The sequence below is a fragment of the Sarcophilus harrisii genome, chromosome 1, assembly GCF_902635505.1.
Source record: "Sarcophilus harrisii chromosome 1, mSarHar1.11, whole genome shotgun sequence".
Lineage (NCBI taxonomy): Eukaryota > Metazoa > Chordata > Mammalia > Dasyuromorphia > Dasyuridae > Sarcophilus > Sarcophilus harrisii.
The window spans coordinates 700,054,041-700,074,493 of record NC_045426.1 but is presented as its reverse complement, the minus strand read 5'-3'; the positions used below and the strand labels follow the sequence as shown (position 1 = coordinate 700,074,493).

The 20,453-nt window shown below is 51.3% G+C and overlaps 1 protein-coding gene across 1 annotated transcript in view; it reads left to right on the top strand.

The window, feature by feature from the left end:
* Positions 1–17,331, top strand: part of CORO1C (coronin 1C) — an 82,390-nt gene extending 65,059 nt beyond the window's left edge. The window contains exons 4-11 of the mRNA XM_031948751.1: positions 9,444–9,573; positions 10,709–10,890; positions 11,858–11,977; positions 12,380–12,484; positions 13,258–13,403; positions 14,401–14,458; positions 14,543–14,791; positions 15,270–17,331. Coding sequence (XP_031804611.1) covers positions 9,444–9,573; positions 10,709–10,890; positions 11,858–11,977; positions 12,380–12,484; positions 13,258–13,403; positions 14,401–14,458; positions 14,543–14,791; positions 15,270–15,389 — 1,110 coding nt within the window. The 3' untranslated portion in view covers positions 15,390–17,331. The remainder of the gene's footprint in view (positions 1–9,443; positions 9,574–10,708; positions 10,891–11,857; positions 11,978–12,379; positions 12,485–13,257; positions 13,404–14,400; positions 14,459–14,542; positions 14,792–15,269) is intronic.
* Positions 17,332–20,453: the final 3,122 nt, after the last annotated feature.

Sequence of the window (20,453 nt, the reverse complement as noted above, 5' to 3'; positions counted from 1 at the left end):
AACTTTTTAAGTTTTCTTGCTAGCAAAAGTTTTGAGAGGTGATTATGTGGGTATTGTCTGTTACGTAGGAGTGAATTCAGGCACTACTTTTACTTTTGTCTTTCTAAAACCTATAATTTTAAGTGAATCTTTAAAGTTAGGGTGCTTGAGCAAAGGTTTGTTAAGAGCAGAGGTTAGGTTGTGACAGCCAAGTTGGGCCAAACTGAAATTCAGACCATCTCTGGGAGCTGACCCCTCCCACCACCCCCCTATCCTCCAAAAGGGGTTGTGGCTGTGGGAACACAGCTGTGCACAGCGAGCGCTGTAGCATGGCGTGCTGTTGGCGGGAAGGCTGCGGGCCTGAATTAGAAGGTCCCTTCTGATGCCTCCCTGTTGTGCCGTCTGGGGCAAGTCATTTTTCAGGGCTGTATAGCATTCAGTCATCTTTACACAGTGTGACAAGGGTCCTGCAAGAATATGTGGGTTCTATTGACATTTTTCCTTTTGAAATAAATAAATCATAGGCTTTTAGAAATCTACTTCCACCTAATGATTGTATAGGAGAGGGCCAAAGATGTGGCGGTTCTGAACTGAGGTCTTCTCACTTCATGACTGGTGTTTAGTGGGACATTTCTCACTCGATAGAGCAAACTTGTATTGTGAAAAAAAAAATCTCTGGTTCCACATTTCCGCAATTCCCATAGATCAGGGCTTAGGAATCCTTTTCAAATCTGCCCAGGGCCATTTGGATATTGATAACATTATTCGTGGGAGGTACAAAATTGTCATCTTAGAACTCAAAACAGTGTAAAGTTGTCTTTCCTCGCTTGCACCTCATCATCACCTGCAGTTGCCTTAGCAAATGATTTCACAGGTCCCATACGGTCCACAGGATAGCTATTTCCTGCCCCCTCCATGGAAGCATAGACATGGATGAGCTAAGCCAACTTGCTTATTTTATGGATGAGGAGCCCAAGGTGCCATGGCTTTCATCAGAGGCTGGTGACCTCTTACCCTGAGGCTGGTGACCTCTTACCCTGAGGCTTCTGATATGGGTCTCCATGTGCCTCATTCTTTTTCTGTGTAAAAGCTAATTAAAAGTTTCCCAACTTTTTCCTGTTTTTTTTTTTTTTTTTTTCTCCTAAAGGTCTTTTATAGGTCTAGTCTCCCTGGAGGTGTATAGGCTGCCCTAAGTTACTAGATTTATGATTCCAAGACTTTTGTTTTGTGCCTGTCATCCCTCTTACACTTTGCAAACTCCTTATCGGTTTGCTCTAATTTTTAAAAATGCTTATTGGGATCATTTGGAGGAGCAGTAGCTCAGAAAGCTGCCATAAGAAGAAATGTGGGCATGGGGATGGGCTTCCTGTGGGGGCCTGGAGTAAGGAAGACCTTTCTGGATTTTCATCCTGCCTCTATTATGGCAGCCATTGGGCCATGACCTTGGGCAGTTTCCATATCCATGAGATGGGGATCCTTTTTTTTTTTTTTTTTTTTTTTTTTTAATAGCCTTTTTTGGATATATATGGTAACTTTACAGCATTAACAATTGCCAAACCTCTTGTTCCAATTTTCACCTCTTTAACCCCTCCCCTAGATGGCAGGATAATAGATTTAAATATATTAAAATATAACTTAAAATACAAAAGTATACATAAAAACATTTTTTGCTGTACAAAGAATCAGACTCTAATTATTGTACAATTAGCTTGTGAAAGGAAATCAAAGATGCAGGTGGGCATAAATATAGGGACTGGGAATTCAATGTAATGGTTTTATATCTCCCAGGTTCTTTTCTGGGTATAGTTAGTTCAGTTCATTACTGCTCCATTAGAAATGATTTGGTTGATCTTGTTGCTGAGGATGGCCTGATCCATCAGGACTAGTGAGATGGGGATCCTAATGCTCAGAGGACCCACTTGCCTCAGAAGGTGGACAACATGTTCAAATACGGACCCGAAGTATCCTTATTCTCTACATTGTGTATATAGACCCACATTTACTGATAATTTTGTAGGCCTTAACTAGTTGAAATCTTGTGGATTCAGAGAAGTTATCCCAACTCTCCATTTTTCTACATGGAGTATTTCTTAGATGATTTCACTAGTAGTGAAAACATACAAACTTTTAGGTTGCTCTTCTCCAGAAGAATTCTTCGTTTTGCAGGGATCCTTTAGACAGGGTGGTCTGCCACCTGCAGAAAAGATCTCTTAAGAAAAGAGGTTCAATAGAGGCGGTCAGTGGTCACATGGGGCCAAGCTGGAGGAGAAATTCCACCCTGCAAGTACTGGTGAGGGCTGATGTCCTGCTACTCCTGTCCCCACTTCTCCCTTCCCCAACGGAGATTTGTATGATTCAGAATTTTGCTCTTGCATTTGATTTTTTGATGAATTCTTTTTTTGTTTGTTTGTTTTTTAGTCTGAAAAAAGTTTCATTTTTATTTTTAGCCATCACACTAAGTTCTCTAAACTGAATTACTTAGAAATCATATGTTCTCATTGTTGTGGCCACAGAAATGAAAGTTTGTTGCTTAATAGTGGAAATGAATACTTTTAAAAATGAAGTACTTAGATGTTTCTTCACTGGTCTTCAGAATTCTAGAATTCCTCAAGAGATGAGGCCCTGGATTCCCCATTGTTTTCTTTCTTACCTTCCAAGTCTTTGCTTTGTAGCTTTGTTTTAATTAAATATAAAAACAAATGATCACTTTTATCTCAATCAAAAAAGTATTTACTAAACCCGTGTGCTAAGTTGGCCACTGGGTGACATGGCGGATAAAGCACTGGAGTCCAGAAGACCTGACAGCTGTGTGATGCTGGGCAAGTCACTTAACTCTTTTTGCCTCAGTCTCCTGACCTGTAAAATGATCTGGTGATCCAGTGTCTTTACCAAGAAAATCTCACATGGTCACAAAGACTCAAATGCCATGGCACTGTGCCAGGCATGGGGACATGAAAGCAAAAGATTGTCCCCTCTGCTGCAAGTTGTGTTCTGCCAGGGGGCTCTCAGGCCCCATCTTTCCTCAGAACACGGGGAGGGAGGATGCCCTGGAATACAAGCTCAAGGCATTCTCGCCTTGCCCCCAGAGCCCCCACCCACCTGGCCTGTCAAGGTGCATTTTTCTCTCAGGTCTTCTGAAGTTTGGAGAGGCTCAGTCCTGGGTTACACTCAAGTATTTGTTAATAAGTCACATGAATGTAGGACTTTGCGGCTGATAAAAGGTTTTCCTCCCATTTTTAGAGGGTTTTAAAGTTTACTTGGCTCTTTCTTCACAACATAAGCCTGTGAAGTGGACAAGGTGAGTAGATCCTTGGTAACCGAGGAGAGCAGCTTCACGGATGGATGGGAAGGCAGACCAGAGAGAGAAGCAAGTGGAGGTATGGAAAGGAATCTGGCCGGCCAGGGAAGAAGAGATAGAGTGATGATGGGGAGGGGGAGCAGTATTGGGAGCCTGGAGTCAGAAGGAGAATGAAGATTAGTGACAGAAGGAAAAGACCCGCTGGAATTTTGGATCTCAGCGATCAGCCTCAGTTTTCTCCTACGGATTAGGTAGTGTTTCTTAAGAGGAACTGGGGGAATGCTGGGTGGTTTGAGGAAGGATGAAAAGGTCTGGAAAAGCTGCTGTGGTTGGGAGAGGGAGATTAGAGAGAAGGCGGAAGGGATTGCTTGGCAGCAGTGAGGGCCCAGTTATGAATATCTGACCCAGATTTGTAGCTTAGCCAGTGAGTACAGTTTCCTGAGCAGAATCAGCAGGTGGTGGGACTCATCCAGGGTTGAGACATGGCCAAGTGGGATGTGATTTCTCTACTTTGCCCACAGCTGTCCTCTCAGTCACACTCTTTCTTCCAACAAGAGATACCGCATATAGTGGCAAGAATCCTGGACTTGGGATTTGTTGGTCCTTACTCTCTTCTTGACCTTGAGCAAAACTCTGCCTCTCTATGGGCCACAGTTTCCTCATCTGTAAAGTGCTTGCCATTATCTGATTCTGTGAAAATCCCTTTGTTTTAAGTGCCAACACAATACATGTGATATATGGCAAGTGCCACCAATAAATGTGGATTGAATCAACTTGAATATGTTGTTATCCTCACGGTTAAAATATTTATTTCAATATTATTTGTCAAGAACTAAAAATCCTGGAAATGTTAGAATTGATGACTTACATAGACCCCCTCAAAATTATTTCCTGGAAAATTCAGAGATATGGCCCCACCCTTTGGAGGAAGAAATCTTTTGGGTTAATTTAGGAATTAACTTCTAAGAAGATTATGAGGTTGGTGGTTTCAAAAGGGGACGGGACCAATCTGAAGCTGCAACAAGGTGCCACATGTGTGGTTCACCATCTTTCAAGATTTCTTCTTGGCTTTGCTTTCTGTTTTAGACCTTTTTTGGAAGGCTGGCAGGGTTAGTTTGAAATCCAGTGCATGTTCACAATAGGTAATTTTTGGGGAACGGTTCAGAGAGGAAACCAGAGTTTGTGTACAAAGAGGAAACCAGAGAGAGGGGAGAGAGGAGTGAGGGGTGTGTGTTGGGGGAGGGGAGATCAGAACAGTTTTGAACAGTTTTGGAAGATGTTGTCATTGAGGCAAACACAAATCTCTCGAAGATCAGCCCGGAGGAGCCTTTCATATCTTGCTCCTACTATTGCTTTCTTTTCTCCTTTCTCATTCCTCTGACCTTGGTAGATAAAGATAATAGTGGTCCACCATGTCTCTAGAAAAATCTTAGAGTTATCTCAATAGATTTTTTTTTCTCCCAGTTCCCCTTCTGCCACTTAGGACTACTTGTTTTTTAAGATGGTACGTGAGTGCAGGCCAGTGACATAAGGCTCAGACAGACCCGCAGAGCAATGACCTTGACCTCATTTGCACTCTCCTCAAATTGCCAGGGCTAATTAACTTGGGCTCCACCAAACTGGAGCAGACACCAGCTTTTGGACTTGTGCTGGAACGAGCCGTGTTCCGTGTTAAAGACACAGAATCGTGTGTTTGAAGTTGAAGCCGAGCTAGGAAGGAAATCTGACCGTTCTCAGTGTCCAGCCTGAAGTGGAAGAGCACATAAGTGAACGAATCCTCTTGGTGCTCTTTTGCCTGTATGACTGCATGGTGATTGCGTGCGCTGGGGCCAAGATAAGATCAGATTCCTATCTTTAAGGAGTTTCTAGTCCAGTATGAATAATAAGACAATGATGAATGACAGATATCTGAACTTAAATTCAGTAGAGGAGCAGCACTGGGCTCGTGATTTCCTCGGCCTGTGGTGCCCAGGCATTAAGTAGCTGCTATGTACCAGGCCCACGCTGGGGTGAGGGCACCAGGTGCTGCAATAGGGCCTACTTGTTTTTTTTTTTGCTTTGGCACATTATCGAAGAAGGTTTCTATATTTATAGGTACAATAAAATTGTATTTGAAAAATGCAAACCCCATAAATTTGCTGGCTCTTGGTATTTATTTCCCACTTTCTCTGTAATTTAGAGTCTTAGTGGCTGGCCTTATGTGCATTGAGAGGTTGCCCTGCACCAGGACTAATCCAAGGGGGAGTTGGAGAAGCCGGCCAGCCCTTCCAGTTTCTGAGGCTGGTTCTCATTCTCCTGTGACACGTTGTCTCTCAAGAAATGCTAATAAATTAAGTACGTGACATAGTGGGGAGAATACTGGACTTACTTGGTAGGAAGACAGGTTTAAGCTTCTCTCTACCTCGGTTTCCTTATCTGATGTAGGATTTGCCTCACAAGCTTGTTGAGTCTTAAATAAGATACTAAATTGAATTAAAGACAGCCGTGGAGATGTCAGTTTTTAACAATTTCTATCAAAAGCCTTCCCGTTGGCTTGGCCAGCTCCTACCACATCTGAAGAGGCTTCGGTGACTTGTCAGGGCCTGCCAGGCGATTGCCATCTCTCTCATGGGCAGAGGATGTTTCCTTGGTCTCCATGTGTTCCATGTGTGTTCCATGAAGGCTCGGCGTGTGAGAGGAAAAAGTCAAGGCCTCCATCATGAAAAGGGAGCGATCTGTGTTTGGGGGGGTTGAATTTGGCAAATTCTAGAGTTTTCTCCCCCGAGATTTCCGTTAGCTCTTTCTGCTGTTCCTGTTGGAGTGATAACTGCAAGTAACCCATTTTCAGTGAGGATTACTGGGGAGCCTCAGTAGCCGGCCCAGCCTGATCAGGCTCGGAAACGGAGACAGCTGACCCTGGGCAGTCCAGGGAGCCTGGGGAGCTGCCTCCATGGCCAGGGGGCGGCTGCAGGGCAGCTTCTTCATGCACAAGCTTAGCTGTTCACACCTCCCACGGCTGCAGAAGGGAAGTCCTTCAGAGAGATGATGCTGCGGCTTCCGAGGAGTCTCAGCGGGCGGTCCCCACAAACTCGGCCTGTTTGCTTGTTTGACAGAGACCAAGCCAAACTTCTCCCCCCTGGGAACTGCTCAGCTCCCCAGCGTCTGGGGTCATGCTTGGTGGGGTCAGCGGGCCGGGTCCTGTGTGTCCCCCCGGGGGAGGGAGAAGTGGGCACTCGTGGAGGTCCCCCTGGAGGGGAGGAGGCAGAAGGGGGGGGGCATCGAGAAGGTGTCATCTGGGAGCTGAGGCTGAGTGAGGGTGGGCAAGAGCCTGCTCTAAGCAGAGCCACTTCACACCAGATGGACCGAATTCTTGCATGTCGCTTCCCTTTGGGTGCTAGCTGGCAGCACAGAGCACGGGCCTGGAGTCGGGAAGCTCTGAATTCAAATCCAGCCCCAGCTGTGTGACTGGATAAGTCACTTCTCCCTGTTTGCCTCAGTTTCCTCGTCTGTGAAATGAGCTGGAGAAGGCAATTGCACCTGAAGTTTGAAATCTAGGGTGGTCAGCTGACATCGCCTTTCTAACGGGCACTGATTGACTAGAGGGAGAGAAGGATAGAAGACTTCCTGGACACGTGCCGCTGTCTGGGGCCTGTCAGCACTCATCAAGTGGACTGGGGGTCAGCGAGCTGTCAGGGGGCTCCAGAGAGGGGCCCTGACCCCCCGAGGGCCTGGGGAGCTGCCGGGCTCTGCCCTGCTGGAAGGCTTCTTGTGCCAGGCCCCACGGCCCCCTCCGGTGCCTCCCTGCTTAAGCCTGGGGGCTCCTCTGCCGAGCAGGGCTTACCCGGGGCCCCGTTACGGTGAGAGGCCTTCGGAGCGAGGTCTGGAGCCCGGTAAACAAGCCGACTTTCCCAAGGACTGACGGTCTCCAGGCTGATCCTTCTGGGCTGAGGGATTATTTTTAAGTGAGCCCGGATCACTTCCGCCCCAACCAAATGGGAGACACTTTGAGCCCTGCCCCTGCCCAGGCCCTCTCCCCTCCTGCCTCCAGCCAGCCTTTAGCTGGCCCGCAGTGTGCATGGAGCTCTGCTGCCCCCTGGAGGCCGCGGGCCGCCATGACCGGGCCGACAGCCCAGGGCCCTGCTGGCTCTGAGGTGCTCCCGGTGGGTTGTGGGAGACGGTGTCGTGGCCGGCCCAGGGCCCGAATCTCTGTGTCCCCCCGGGGGCTTTCTCAGCAAGGACCTGCCCCTCCCTTCTGCAGCTCATTTGCAGATAAGGAAGCTGACCAGGGCAGGGTGAAGTGACCCATCCAAGGCCGAACAGCCGGATCACTGCCGAGTCCTGCTCTGTGCTGGGGAAGGAGTCCTCCTGGCTCCCGGCCCCGCCTCCCGGCCAGTGCTCCTTCCAGAGAGCCCAAGACCGATGTCCCCGGGGCAGCCCCGGTCCGAGCCTCGGGCACAACAAAGAGCTGGCGGTTGCAAGGCCTGTGCCCGTGGATTCTGGTCCCAGACGCGGCCTGGCACTGAGCCTGGCAGAGAACCGCCCCTGCGGGTTAGGCAGCTCATAGCAGCAGGCGAGGAATTTGAGCCCAGGCCTTCCAGCCCCCACAAGACCCTGATCTTTGTTGCCTTCTGGGTCACAGCAAGCTCCACTTCCCCCAGCAGCCTCGGGCTCTTGAGCCTCCTGGATCTCTGCATCCGCCCCCTGACGCAGTGTGACCTGCAGAGGGAGCCGTACGTGGGGGCAGAGGCCGCCGAACGGCCGGTCCGGTGGTGCAGCGGCTGCTTGCTTGGAGGGAGGGGCCAAGGGGCAGAGGCCTCGAGCAGAACGCCAGCGGAGAGCTCAAAGGGAGCCATGTCTGGTCTCAGAGATGAGTGACAAGAAACGTCATGGGTGCCACGGGTGGCCTGTCGTGCAGCCTCCTAGAATTTGGTCGTAAACAAAGGGAACGTGTGAACTCTAGACCTTTCCCACATTTTGCTTTTCCTTTTTCTTGATGAGGCAGTTGGGGTTAAGGGGCTTGCTCACTTGCGCCCTATCCACTGCGCCCCTAGCTGCCCCCTAGCTGCCCCTTTCCCCACATTTCAGGACGAGGGACTTTTTAAAAGTTCAGTGTGGGTAAGACAGGAGAAGCTTCAGAAGGCGGACAGCACAATTGCCGTCTAGTTACCCAAGCACAGCGAGGCCGTCGGGAGAGCCCTGCCATCGGTCTGGAGCAAGCCTTAACCGTCAGGAGGGGCTTCCTTGGGCCCACACAAAGCTCTTGCTACACCGAGTCGGCTTGTTTTTTTGATCTCCTGGTGCCCAAGTCTGAGGTCAGTGAGCTTGGAAGAGACCAAGGAGAGGGAAATGTGGGCCAGGGAAGGACGACCAGATGCTCGCTCGCTCACTGGTGAACAACTAGCAGAGCTGGGCCCGGAACTGGGTTTCCTTGTGGAAGAAAAATGGCCCGCCCTTGTTCTCCTTCCCCGCGGTGGCAGCGACCCTGGATTCTTGCAGACGGGGGCGGCTTTTCCGAGTCCAGTGTTTCCCTCAGTCGCTGGGGGTTATCAGGCCTAGCGCTGGGCTCGGCTGAGCTGTAAGTACTTCCCTTAAGGGCTTCGGAGCTTGTTCTCCCAGCACCAGAGTGCTAGGATGCTGGAGCAGCAGCGGCGGCTTGTGCCCCCCAAGGCACTGGCAACCTGTGTCAGTGCTCAGGCGATCCCGGATACTTCAGGAGTCAGGTGGGAAGGTCCTGGAGAGCGGGGCCTGGTTTTCTTATTTCTTTCTCTGGCATATTTTTCATTGAACTGAAGTGTAAATAAGCCATACATATGTCGGTGATAATCACAGAGAGTCTTTTGGCCTTGTCATACTGCTTGATGTTAGCTGAGGCTCCACAGTGTCACGTACAGTGGGCTGTTACATGAGCCACAGGGGATGAGGCCTTATCCTCCCTCACCGTCCAGCCCTGGCCTCCAAAGGTGGAGCCCTTAGCCGAGCAGAAAGCTCTCAGGTGGCCCCTGACCAGTATTGAATGAAGCCGGTGGAGGCCTTGGTGCTTTCATCGGCCACTTCCCAGTCCCATCATTCTTGCCGTGTTGCGTCATCCTGGGATCGCTGTGTTCAGCAGGTCCTAAAAAGGAAGACTCCAGCCTCTTTGACCATCCAGCGCATTCTCAGCTTTTCTGTTCCTTTTTGTCTTGTGCAGGTGTGGCAGATCCCAGAAAACGGACTCACCCTTTCCCTGACGGAACCCGTGGTGATTTTGGAAGGCCATTCTAAGCGGGTTGGCATAGTGGCTTGGCATCCAACCGCACGCAATGTTCTGCTCAGCGCAGGTATGAGCGTCCTTGCCGCCTGGCTCTCTTGGCTGCCTTCTGCGGGAAGGCTCCGTGCCCTTCTGGCAGAAGGCTTACTCTTTTTTTCAGTTCCTCCCCGTCCAGACCTCTGGTCCAGGGCTGAGTCTTCACTTGCTGTCATTGAACAAAGACCACCTCCTTCTGGTGTCTTCTTCATTGCTGCCACAGCGCACCCCTTTATTATTAATATTTATTATATAATTTTTAATATGTTACATAGCAGGTACATAGCACACACGGTGGTGATTTCTTGCTGGAAATAATTTCCTGGTCATTGTCCTGTCCCATGTGCTCACATTTGGACAACGACAGGCTCTCCAAATGCTTGTCAGTCATGACATTTTAAGGTTGCTTATTTCTTATGGTGTCATGGTGGACAATTCTAGTCCTCCCAAATTAATTTGGGGGTTCTTGTCCATTGTCAATTTGCTCCTTCCTTTCTCTGATTGACAATAAGATCCATTGTGGATCAAAACATAAATTTTTTTGGTCTTGCATTCATTCTCAGAAGTAACTGATCCACTGCCTCATTTGAGACTGTTACCACTGTTGGTGAGATACCCTTTCCCTTTGCTGAGTGGCTTCCAATGGTGCTTCAGTCCTTGCTTCTTTTCTCTGTAAACACTCTCTCTCTCTCTGTCTGTCTCTCTCTCTCTCTCTCAGTCTCTGACACACTCTCTCTCTCTCTCTGTCTCTGACACACGCTCGCTATCTCTCTCTCTCTCTCTCTCACACACACACACACACACACACACACACACACACCCTTAGTGTTCCAGCTTTTCTTTTACTCTGGAGACAAAGCTTGCTTTCTAGAAAAACTTCTTAGTTAAGAACAACATTGGATGGTTCAAACATTGCTGGCTTCTCCTTCACAAAAATCCTTGTTTATCAGTTGGTTTTGAGTCCTGAATAATCAGTCCTGCAGAATTAGAAGAGCTGGGAAAAACCCTTAGACACCATCAAGTTCCCGCCCTCCGCTTTACAGTTGGGGAAATGGAGGCACAGAGCCTGGTCTGGAGCCCTTCTCCTTTTTGGTTGCTTTGACCCTTCCTCTTCTGCTTGTAGCTTCCTTCATATGTGTCCCCTCTTTAATGGAGGATGTTTCCTTCAGGTTGTGATAACGCTGTCATCATCTGGAACGTGGGGACGGGGGAAGCCCTCATAACCCTGGATGACATGCACTCGGACATGATCTATAACGTGAGCTGGAACAGAAACGGGAGTCTCATATGCACGGCTTCCAAAGACAAAAAAGTGAGAGTGATCGACCCCCGCAAGCAGGAGATTGTGGCTGTGAGTATGGGGCCTGTGCTGCCTGCCTGGGCACACACACAGGGGTTCAGAGCAGCCTTCCCTTCTCCCCCCCCCCCCCCCCCCACCCCCGCCATTTTTGATGTGACAACAATCAGTTCCCATCACTTCCACTGCCTAGTGTAGTCGGCACCTGTTGTCACGGTAACAAACGGAAACCTGCCTGAGGCAGCTGAGCCGTGGCTCGCGGGGTCTACCCGGGGCACCGTGATGCCTCCTGGCTTCCCTTGGGTTCCCTCTCTGCCCACTCTCGCCTCTCACGGCCTTTTGAAGGAGTTATTCATGTCTTTTTTAAAATTGCATTCTAAAGTCACCCCGCCTCCCAAATGAAACTCCCCACCCCTTCCCTACCCCCTGCCCCTGCCTTCAGATCCCAGGGGGAGCGGGCCTGGCCTTGGTCTGTATGGTCCCGTTGTTTCTGTGGTCTTGGTGGGCATCCTCACTGTGCTTACCCCATCCTAAACCCGGTCACGTTTCTCGGTTCCTTGCTTGGCCAGTGCTGTGACCTCCTGTGGTCGCCTTCCCGGGTCACTGCCTCCAAGCTGTCCCTACTGAGGACCGGCTCTGACCATGTTGGTCTCCGTGGGCCCGTCCTTCCTGCTTCTGACCCCGAGATCCCCGAGTCCAAGAGTGGGAACGGCCCGGATGGTTCCCAGAGGGATTGGTCTCATTAGCACCAGTTTTGTGACTGTCTTCCTGTAGTCCGTCCATCACGAGCTAGTCAGCATCTAGGCCAGGCCGTGGGGCAAAGCAGAGCAAACCCTGCCACCTGTGGAGGAAGTGCCCGGTTCTGTGCCTTGGCTGCTCCGCCTTCCCTAGACCCTGAGCAGCAGCCGCTCCATGGGGGTCTGTCCTGCCTGGCCAGGTGGCCAACGGTGCAGCCGAGGCCTCGCCTGCTGGGGCATTCTCGGAGACCGGGTCCTGATTTTTCTTGGTGAATGTGTTTCAGGAAAAGGAAAAGGCACATGAAGGAGCTCGGCCCATGAGAGCCATCTTCCTAGCGGACGGCAACGTCTTCACCACCGGTTTCAGCCGCATGAGTGAGCGGCAGCTCGCCCTCTGGAACCCGGTAAGACCCTCCCCAGGTACCCCTTATATGTGTGTGCTGAGTCATGGGGCCGCCAGCCCCCTCCCCCCTGGTCCCCTGCTTTTGCCCCATAGCCTCTCCAGGGCATACAGCAGGTGCCTATCAGAGTCCTTTGCTGCAGAAAATTTTAGAGCCGAGTGGGACAGCCCTGCCACGGCAGCCATCACTGAGGAGGGTCTCCCACCCCCCCAGCAGTGCGACCGCCCTCCCACCGGACACTTGCCCACAGGCCAGAGTCTGACGGAGACGCGCCCAAGCGGGTCCTCTCAGGAAAACGGAGACCCGGAGAAAGGACCCATTCTGACTGCTCACCCCCCACTCTGCTCTGGCTGAGCTGCGCTGGCCTGGGCAGTCGCTGTTAACCTTCTGCCCGTTTATTTGCAGAAAAACATGCAGGAGCCCATCGCCCTTCATGAAATGGACACCAGCAATGGCGTCTTACTGCCCTTCTATGACCCTGATACCAGCATCATCTACTTATGTGGGAAGGTGAGCAGCGCCGTGGGCGTGGGGGGGAGGGGGGACGGGCGATGGTGTTTGATCCCTCCCTGAAGTCCCCCCAAGTGCTGGCTAAGTCTCTGGAGGAAAACGCCCTTTCTCCCTTCCCATGGAGAACACTTTCTTTCCCAAAGTGTGCCCGTCCCCCCCTTTCTCCCCCTCTGGAGCACAAGCCCCCTGCCCAGCACCCCTGGGCTGCTCCTTCACTTGGGCTGGAGCTCTCCCTGTTTGGAGGCTGTGACTCTGCTGCCGATCCCTCCTCTCTGAGTGGAGCTCTGGCTCTGGAGGTCTGGGCCAAGCCCACTGGGTCTTGGGGCCCTGATTGACTCAGGGAATCTGCGTAGTAATTGTTTGTTTGGCCTTTCCCCCCCAGATTTTGACATGGGCTCATGTGTCCGTGTATTTGACTAGTGTGAGAGGCCATTCTTTGTCTCTTTTCCAGCCTTAGTCACTGAAGGGGCTTCACCTCGGTCTGACTGAGACACTTTAGGTCTTTGGCGCTGGCTCTGTGGCCAAAAAGACCCCCCTCCCACATGACCAGCCGTAATTCCCATTTTCCTTTTTAAAAGACAAGAACCGTGTCCCACTCTTAAACCTCCTGTCCCGCGGACTAACAGTCTGTGTGGCCGCTTCTTCAGGGGCCTCCTCGGGGCTGGCGCCCACCGGGTCAGCCTGATTAGTGGCCCGAGCGACGGGAGAAGAGGTGCCTGCCTGCTTGGCCCTCGTCCACTGACGGGACCACGTCCTGTTCTTGCCCCTGGCAGGGTGACAGCAGCATCCGCTACTTCGAGATCACGGATGAATCCCCCTACGTCCACTACCTCAACACTTTCAGCAGCAAAGAGCCGCAGAGGGGCATGGGCTACATGCCCAAGAGAGGGCTTGACGTCAACAAATGTGAGATTGCTAGGTAAGAGGCCGCCCGACGCAGCCCTCACAGTCCCCGCCTGGCACCCGCTGATTTTCTTTCTTGTCCGAGTTGAGTTGATCTCACGGAGAATTGTGCTTTGCCTCGATGGCCCCTGGCAGCAGGGCCCTGAGCACTGAGTGCGGAGCACTGTGCCGGCCATCAGGAGATGGGCCGGGATCCCCGGGGGCCGGGCTCCGGGCTGGGCCATTAGAATGGTCCCTCTTTGGGGACCCCAGTCTCGCTGCTTCATGCATCGTGCTGCCCACCAGCTGCCCCTTTGTCATCTTAACTGGGGTAGAAATTCTGCCAGAAGGGACAAAGTGGAGGACCAGGCTTGGGAGCAGGAGGGCCTTGGTTCAGATCTGGCCACGGACCCAGGGGGTGTGACCCTGTGCTTGTCACTTCATCTCCATCTGCCTTAATTTCCTTATTTGTAAAATGGAGCCAGTAGAGGTGCCTATCTCCCACAGTTGGTGGCTATGTAAGAGCGCTTTGCAAACTTAAAGCACCAATAAAAGGCAGCTATTTGAATAAGGGGGGGGGAGGACTACCTAGGTGAGTCAGGCTGGCTGGGAGCCTAGGGGATCGAGACGCTCGGGGGGGCTCCTGGTTGTGTGACCACAATGTCTCTGGGCGTGGGATTGTGAAGTGGCCTTTACCTTGTTGATCCACCCTCTGAAAGCCTCGTTTTCTTGCACCCCCCCCGAGTTTGACCATCAGTCAGGGCGGTTGCTGAGGGCAGCCTGGAGGTCTCTGTGGTCAGGATGGAGGTATCGGGGCTTTCTTTGCCCAAGAACGTCAGTAAAGCTTGAGCAGGCCCCCGGGGCTTTGAAGAGATCCTGGACTTGAAACTGCAGCTCCCCCTCCCCCTCCCATCTCTGGCACGGGGATGGCACTGCTGCCAGCTCCGACCCCCTGCCCCTCCCGGCACAGCGGGAGCTCTGGTGGCACAGTCGGCCGCCCTTTCTTGAACGTTTTTCTTTTCCTTTCTTTGAAGATTCTTCAAACTCCATGAGAGGAAGTGTGAGCCCATCATCATGACTGTTCCCAGGAAGGTAAGGGGGCTGTTTTCCGGGCAGTGGGTAGGACAGGGCTGCTCTGCCTCGACGCTCGGCTCACCCACCTTGCTTCTCTTGCAGTCTGACCTTTTCCAGGATGACCTGTATCCAGACACGGCGGGACCGGAGGCCTCTCTGGAGGCGGAGGAGTGGTTTGAGGGCAAGAATGCCGACCCGCTCCTCATTTCCCTGAAACACGGCTACGTTCCTGGCAAGAACCGCGACCTCAAGGTGGTCAAGAAGAACTTGCTGGACAACAAGCCCGCGGTCAACAAAAAGGGGGGCCTGATAGGCCCCGCCAAGGGAATGGCTGACGGCGTTGGGGCCATGGTGAGTGGGTGGGCCGACAGGCCCAGGGAGGGTGTGACCACCGGGGCGGGGCCTGCCGATGTGCTGCTGGCGGCCACCCCAACCTAGACCCCAAGGGCTGGAAGTGATCTTGGGCCAGGTCATGGAGTCCAACAGCCTCATCTTACAAATGAGGAAATGGGCTGGTGGAGTAGTGTGGGGTCTTGTTGACCCCGTGGCCCCCTCCGATGGGGGAATGCAGGGAGGAGAAGGGGTCTGCAAGGACTGAGACTCTTGGGTGTGTAGTGCAGGGCCCTGCCTCCAGAAACCCGTTAAAAAACGCCTTCCAGTTTCATCCTAACTGTCGGAGCTTCCCCCATTATAATAGTCCGGTTTCCCAGGGCCCGCAGGACCGTGTTTTCATTTCTGTCTTCAACATCAGAGTTGGGGCTTTTCCCCACTCACAAAGCCGTATTCCCGACACCCTCACAAGCTCCCCCTTTGTCTTCTCCTTCCTTAGCAAAATGAAGCCAAGTTGGATGAGATCCTGAAGGAGATCAAGTCCATCAAAGACACGATCTGCAATCAAGACGAGCGCATTTCCAAGTTGGAGCAGCAGATGGCGAAGATAGCCGCGTGAAGGCCCAAGAGTCGGGAAAGTGGGCGGGAGGCGGGAGGCGTGGGAGACTGCCAGCCATCGGTCACCTTCCCCGCGCACAGGGAGCCGCCATTTAAAAAGGGGAGCTTTTTTATCAAAAGCCTTTCTGATGTTTTAAGTGTTCCGTGACTGTTTGTTGAACTTAAAAGAAACAAAAAAAAAGTGCTACTTTTAAAGTTCCAGATATTCTGAATTTTGGAAACCAAACCATTCAGATTCAGTGTTGTGCCCGGCCTCTTTTTAGCATTATCGTTGTCGTTGTCGTTGCAGAATAGGGACCAATGGATGCCACGTCGCTCTTTAGAGTTTGTTTTTTTAAACTTGCCAAAACCAAAAGTAGCTTTTTTCCCTCTGTATTTTGCTACTTTGCAGTATTTGTGTGTGTGTATTTTTCCTTAATTTGAAAGGGACAGCACTGTGTATGTTTATAAAATGAAGATAAAATATTATTTTATATAAACATTCATCTTAGAACAATCAGAGCAGTAGCCACTTTGTGCTGCCTCGTCTGTGGCACGAAGGGAGTCGGGGAAGGACTTGGCGAAAGGAAGCTGGGAGCAGTCCCAAGGGTTGCCTGGCCCGCCCTCCCGGCCTCCCCCCTGGGCTCCTGGGATGGGCCTCTTCTCGTTGCCCTCGGGGGAAGCCAGCCATTCCCCCTTCTCCTGCTCCCTCCTGCTGTAGACGCGGGGTGGGTGGTCCCAGGCCTTGGGCTCTCGGGCGGCGGCTCTGTCCAGACTGGTGCAGGTGCTGGCATCTTGACCGTTTCTTACTTGAAGCATCATGTTTTCAGGTTCGGGGCTAGCGCCTGGCAGGCGTGGGCGCCCCAGGACGAGGATGTGGGCGAGCGGCGACCCTGCGCCGCCTGCCCAGTGCTTGGGCACCGACCACACAAAACTCGAAGGGGAGCTTGGATCCTGTAGTCTTGACTTTTCTGTTGTTTGCTGTCTTGCTCTGATGCCGTGCCAGAGGGAGAAATTGTCTTTTCACTCCCTGAGCGCCCTTCCCTTTGCTAAGTCCACACATACAAGTTACTGTACTCAGGGCCCCCTCCCCCTGCATTTTGTTCTCCCTCCCTCTATTTCAAACAGACTTCCCATTAAGCTTCTGAGATCCGTGGAGATGGTGCTTGATGCATGTCAGAGCAAGTGGTCGGTGACACGAGTGAGAAAGTGGCTGAGCCCGGTGAGGCCCCTTCTGCCCTTCCCCCCCACCCGGGGCCGCCCTTCCTGCCCCCCAGCCCTGCATGCCTGCATGAGCCGGCACACTCAGCCTTTCCGGGGGGGGCAGGCTCAGGCAGCGGGGACCCGGCCTCGATCATCTGTCTCATGGCGTGGGGAGCCGGGCTTCTGCAGAAGGACTGAGTGTCTCAGGTCGGACCTGGAAAGTCTGCGGGTGGGGCGGCAAAGGGAGCTTCGGTGGGGCGGCAAAGGGAGCTTTGGGGGCGCTGGCGGGGTGGGGGCTGTGGGGATGGGCCAGGGCGTCGTCCCCCGTTTGTACGGAAGTGGCCGATGGGGTGTGTGAGAGGGAAGCAGTCTGTGGAGCGACTGGGGTGCGGAGAGGTGCCTGCTGTTTCTGGGCCTGGCCCGGTCAGCCTGGGGCCCGGGCCCGATGCCCGCCGGGCAGGGAGCTCGAGGGAACGTGGTTCTGAGGTGCGAAGAGGGCAAGGAAAAGTCACTCTGATTTTCATTTGTTGCTTGTATCTTATTTAAGTGAATGGATGCCTAACTAGGCACAAACAGTCAGTGCCTGAAGCTGGGGGGCAGGAGAGGAGTGCGCGGGGATGGCTGGTTGTTTGTTTTCTTAAGTCGTGATAGCCCAGAGGAGAACCCGTGAATTATTCCACGATCGGCTCTTATAGAGCGGCCATAGTATTCTGTCAAAATATTTGCTTCCATTTTCAACGATAAAATCATTGATTACAAAATTGTCTCCGTGTTTATTTCCTGCCCCCGCTGTGATTTTTGTGGCAGCCGCCTCTGTTCTGAGAAGCGGTTCTTGGGCTTCCCGTTCCGAGAACGCCGGTGGCAGTTGTTCTCTGTTAAGGGTAAGCACGAGGAAGGGAGGGAGAGAGAGGGAGAGAAAGAGGAAAGGTGACGGTTGGGGAGACAGGGAGGAAAGGAGCAAGAAACATGAAGCAGCCACATCAGCAGATGCCACACGGTGGCCCTTTGGACCACAGGGTGGGCGGGTATGAGCCCCGGCCTGGAAGCGCTAAGGGGCCAGTGTCCAGGGACTTGGCTGCTAAGGCTGCTCTGCTGCTCTCGCCCCGATGGCTCAAGATAGTTCTGAGGGGACAGATGCAGGGTCGTCAACCTTGCCTCGGTTCTACCATCTGTAAAAGTGAGGGGCTGGACCTTTGAAGTTCAAGCAGGGATCCAGGGAGAGGAGGAACATGGGGTGTCATGTCATTGCTGCAGAGGATGCTTCGCTGGGCGGCCTGTTTTTCCTCCTCGGCCACCGGTGCTTTCTGTGCAGTCTCTCAGAAAAGGATTTAGCAGGACGCTCCTCCCCCCGGTTGTCGGTTGTCTTGGTTTGATGGGATGACTGGCGGTACAAGTGGCTCCTCTGGCCCAAATATCTGTGGCCGCCTGTGCCGATGTGGGCGCGAGTGAAGGGTCGGGCAGGGCCACTTGTGCCACTAGTGACACTCCGAGGGTCAAGTGTGGCTGAAGGTTGGGCTGGTTTGGAGCCCACTTGGTTCTGGGCCAGGGGGGGTTTGCCTCCGAGAGTCTGCTCGCCATGGGCGCCAGACGGTCAGGCAGAGCTCGTCTGGGGAGCACTTCCATGTTTTTGGGTTTACTTCCCTTGCTATGTTTAAAGTCCCCCCCTATTAAAAGGCTGTTTGGCCAGCGCTTCTTGTGTTTGCTTTTTAGGAACCGTTTGTTCCAGACTGTGGCCCAATAAAGGCGGTAAAAGCCCTTGACTTTGCTCCCCCCATTTTCCCCCAAATCGATCATTGCTGTGGGATCGATCATAGGCTTTACAGGAGCTCCCTACTTCTCCCTCCTCGGAGAGAGGTTATGGCGCAGGGAAATTGGGGCTTAGAGGGGGGAGTTGAGCTAACTTTAGCACTGAGGCCACACAGGTCAAAAGGCATGATGGGATCAGCAAGGGGATGGCTTGGCTGGCAAGGGAGCAGGATCAAGGCGGGGGGGGAAGGGGGGAAAAGGGGTAGGGGGGTTGGCTGGCCTGAATCCCATCCATAGCATTGCCTGTGTGATCTTGGATCAGTCCTTTACTTCCTTTAGGCTTCTGAAGTTGGCAGAGGGGAGGGGGTCAGAAATGGACGAGGTGATTTCTGAGGCCTCTTGTGGCCTTGCGAATTTGATACCCAAGTCAACAGCCTAAATTCTAGAACAGATCCCACATATGGGGTGGGGGGTGGGGAGGCTTAGAAAATATTGAAAATGGAGCCCACACAAAGGGAAATGAGGGACATTAGGTTGTGCAGCAGTTTCAGCGCTTGCTCACACAAATTGCCACAGCTTGAGAACTGGACTGGGATATTGGCTTAGAGAAATAAGTGGGAGAGTAGGACAAACGGGACGTGGGACAGCAGATTTTAGGGGGGGGGGGACTGGAGAGCAGGGTTCCCCATTGGCAAGGGAGTTAAAAAACAAGATTTGTGGGAGGGATGGCGTTGCCTCTCTGCTCTACCTCAGAGGAGAAAAAGGAATCCAGTTCAGGCGCTGATGTTGAAAGAACAGCCCAGTCAGCAAGAGGGGTTCCTAGAGTGTTACAGGAAAGAGTCCCACCAAGCCCATGGGGCAGATTATTGCTGCTGAACAAGTCTAATAGAAATGAGAGGTAAAGCCCTCGGTTTTATTATGCTTAAGCCACAGGTTCAGGATTCTGAAAAATAATTCCGGACAAAGTTTGGTATTTTGGATAAGGTTTATAGTGACAAGGACCAGGTAGGAAAATAAGTTGTTCAGGCTCTACAGATTTATAATCCCATGTTTTCTTCAGTGCTTTTAAAGTTGGAACAAATTAGTCAACAGTGATTTAAATACCGAATTTGCAAAATATTAAATTTGCAAAATCCCAAGGCTACATTTTAAAGAAAAGGGCATTTGCTTGTCACAAATAACTTAAAGCTTGGCCAGAATAATTTTTCCACAAAAAAGATGATGCTGTATACCCCTCTTTCTCTTCTCAGTAATGTCAAAAGCCTTCATTTATTGTATCATCTGATTTTAGCCACGTGAGGTTAATATTAAGAGGAAACAGGTTTCAGTTATCAAATGTTCTGGAGGAACGGCATTATCAATGTTGAAGAGAAGGAAAAGGGAAAATTATCATCACACACAGGTATTCTGAACTGTAGGTTGCAACCTCAAGTTGGGTTCTTATAACTGAAAATGGGGCTCACAAAATGATGATTTGGTATCAGTAAATGATTTGTGTACCTATTTTATATACCTATGTGTACGAGTTCCCATAAAGTTTCTCTGGTGGAAAGGTATTGTGAATGGCAAAAGTTTTAAGCTGTGGTCTAAACTAGAGCTAGAAAGTATAAGAACCATGACTGATAATCACTCATGTGTGTAAGTGTGACTTGAATTAGTAAATCACATTTCCACTTTCTCACTTGCGCTTTGAGGTAAATCTTTTTTTTTTTTTTTTTTAGAAAATTCAAGTGTTGTTTATTTTATTTTATTATTTTTTTTAAATAACTTTTTATTGACAGAACCCATGCCAGGGTAAATTTTTTACAGCATTATCCCTTGCACTCACTTCTGTTCCGATTTTTCCCCTCCCTCCCTCCACCCTCTCCCCCAGATGGCAAGCAGTCCTATACATGTTAGATAGGTTACAGTAGATCTTGGAAAAAATATATGTGTGCAGAACCAAACAGTTTTCTTGTTGCTCAGGGAGAATTGGATTTAGAAGATATAAATAACCGGGGAAGAAGAACAAAAATGCAAGCAGTTTACATTGATTTCCTAGTGTTCTTTCTGGGTGTAGCTGCTTCTGTCCATCCTTGATCAATTGAAACTGAATTAGGTCTCTTTGTCAAAGAAATCCACTTCCATCAGAATACAT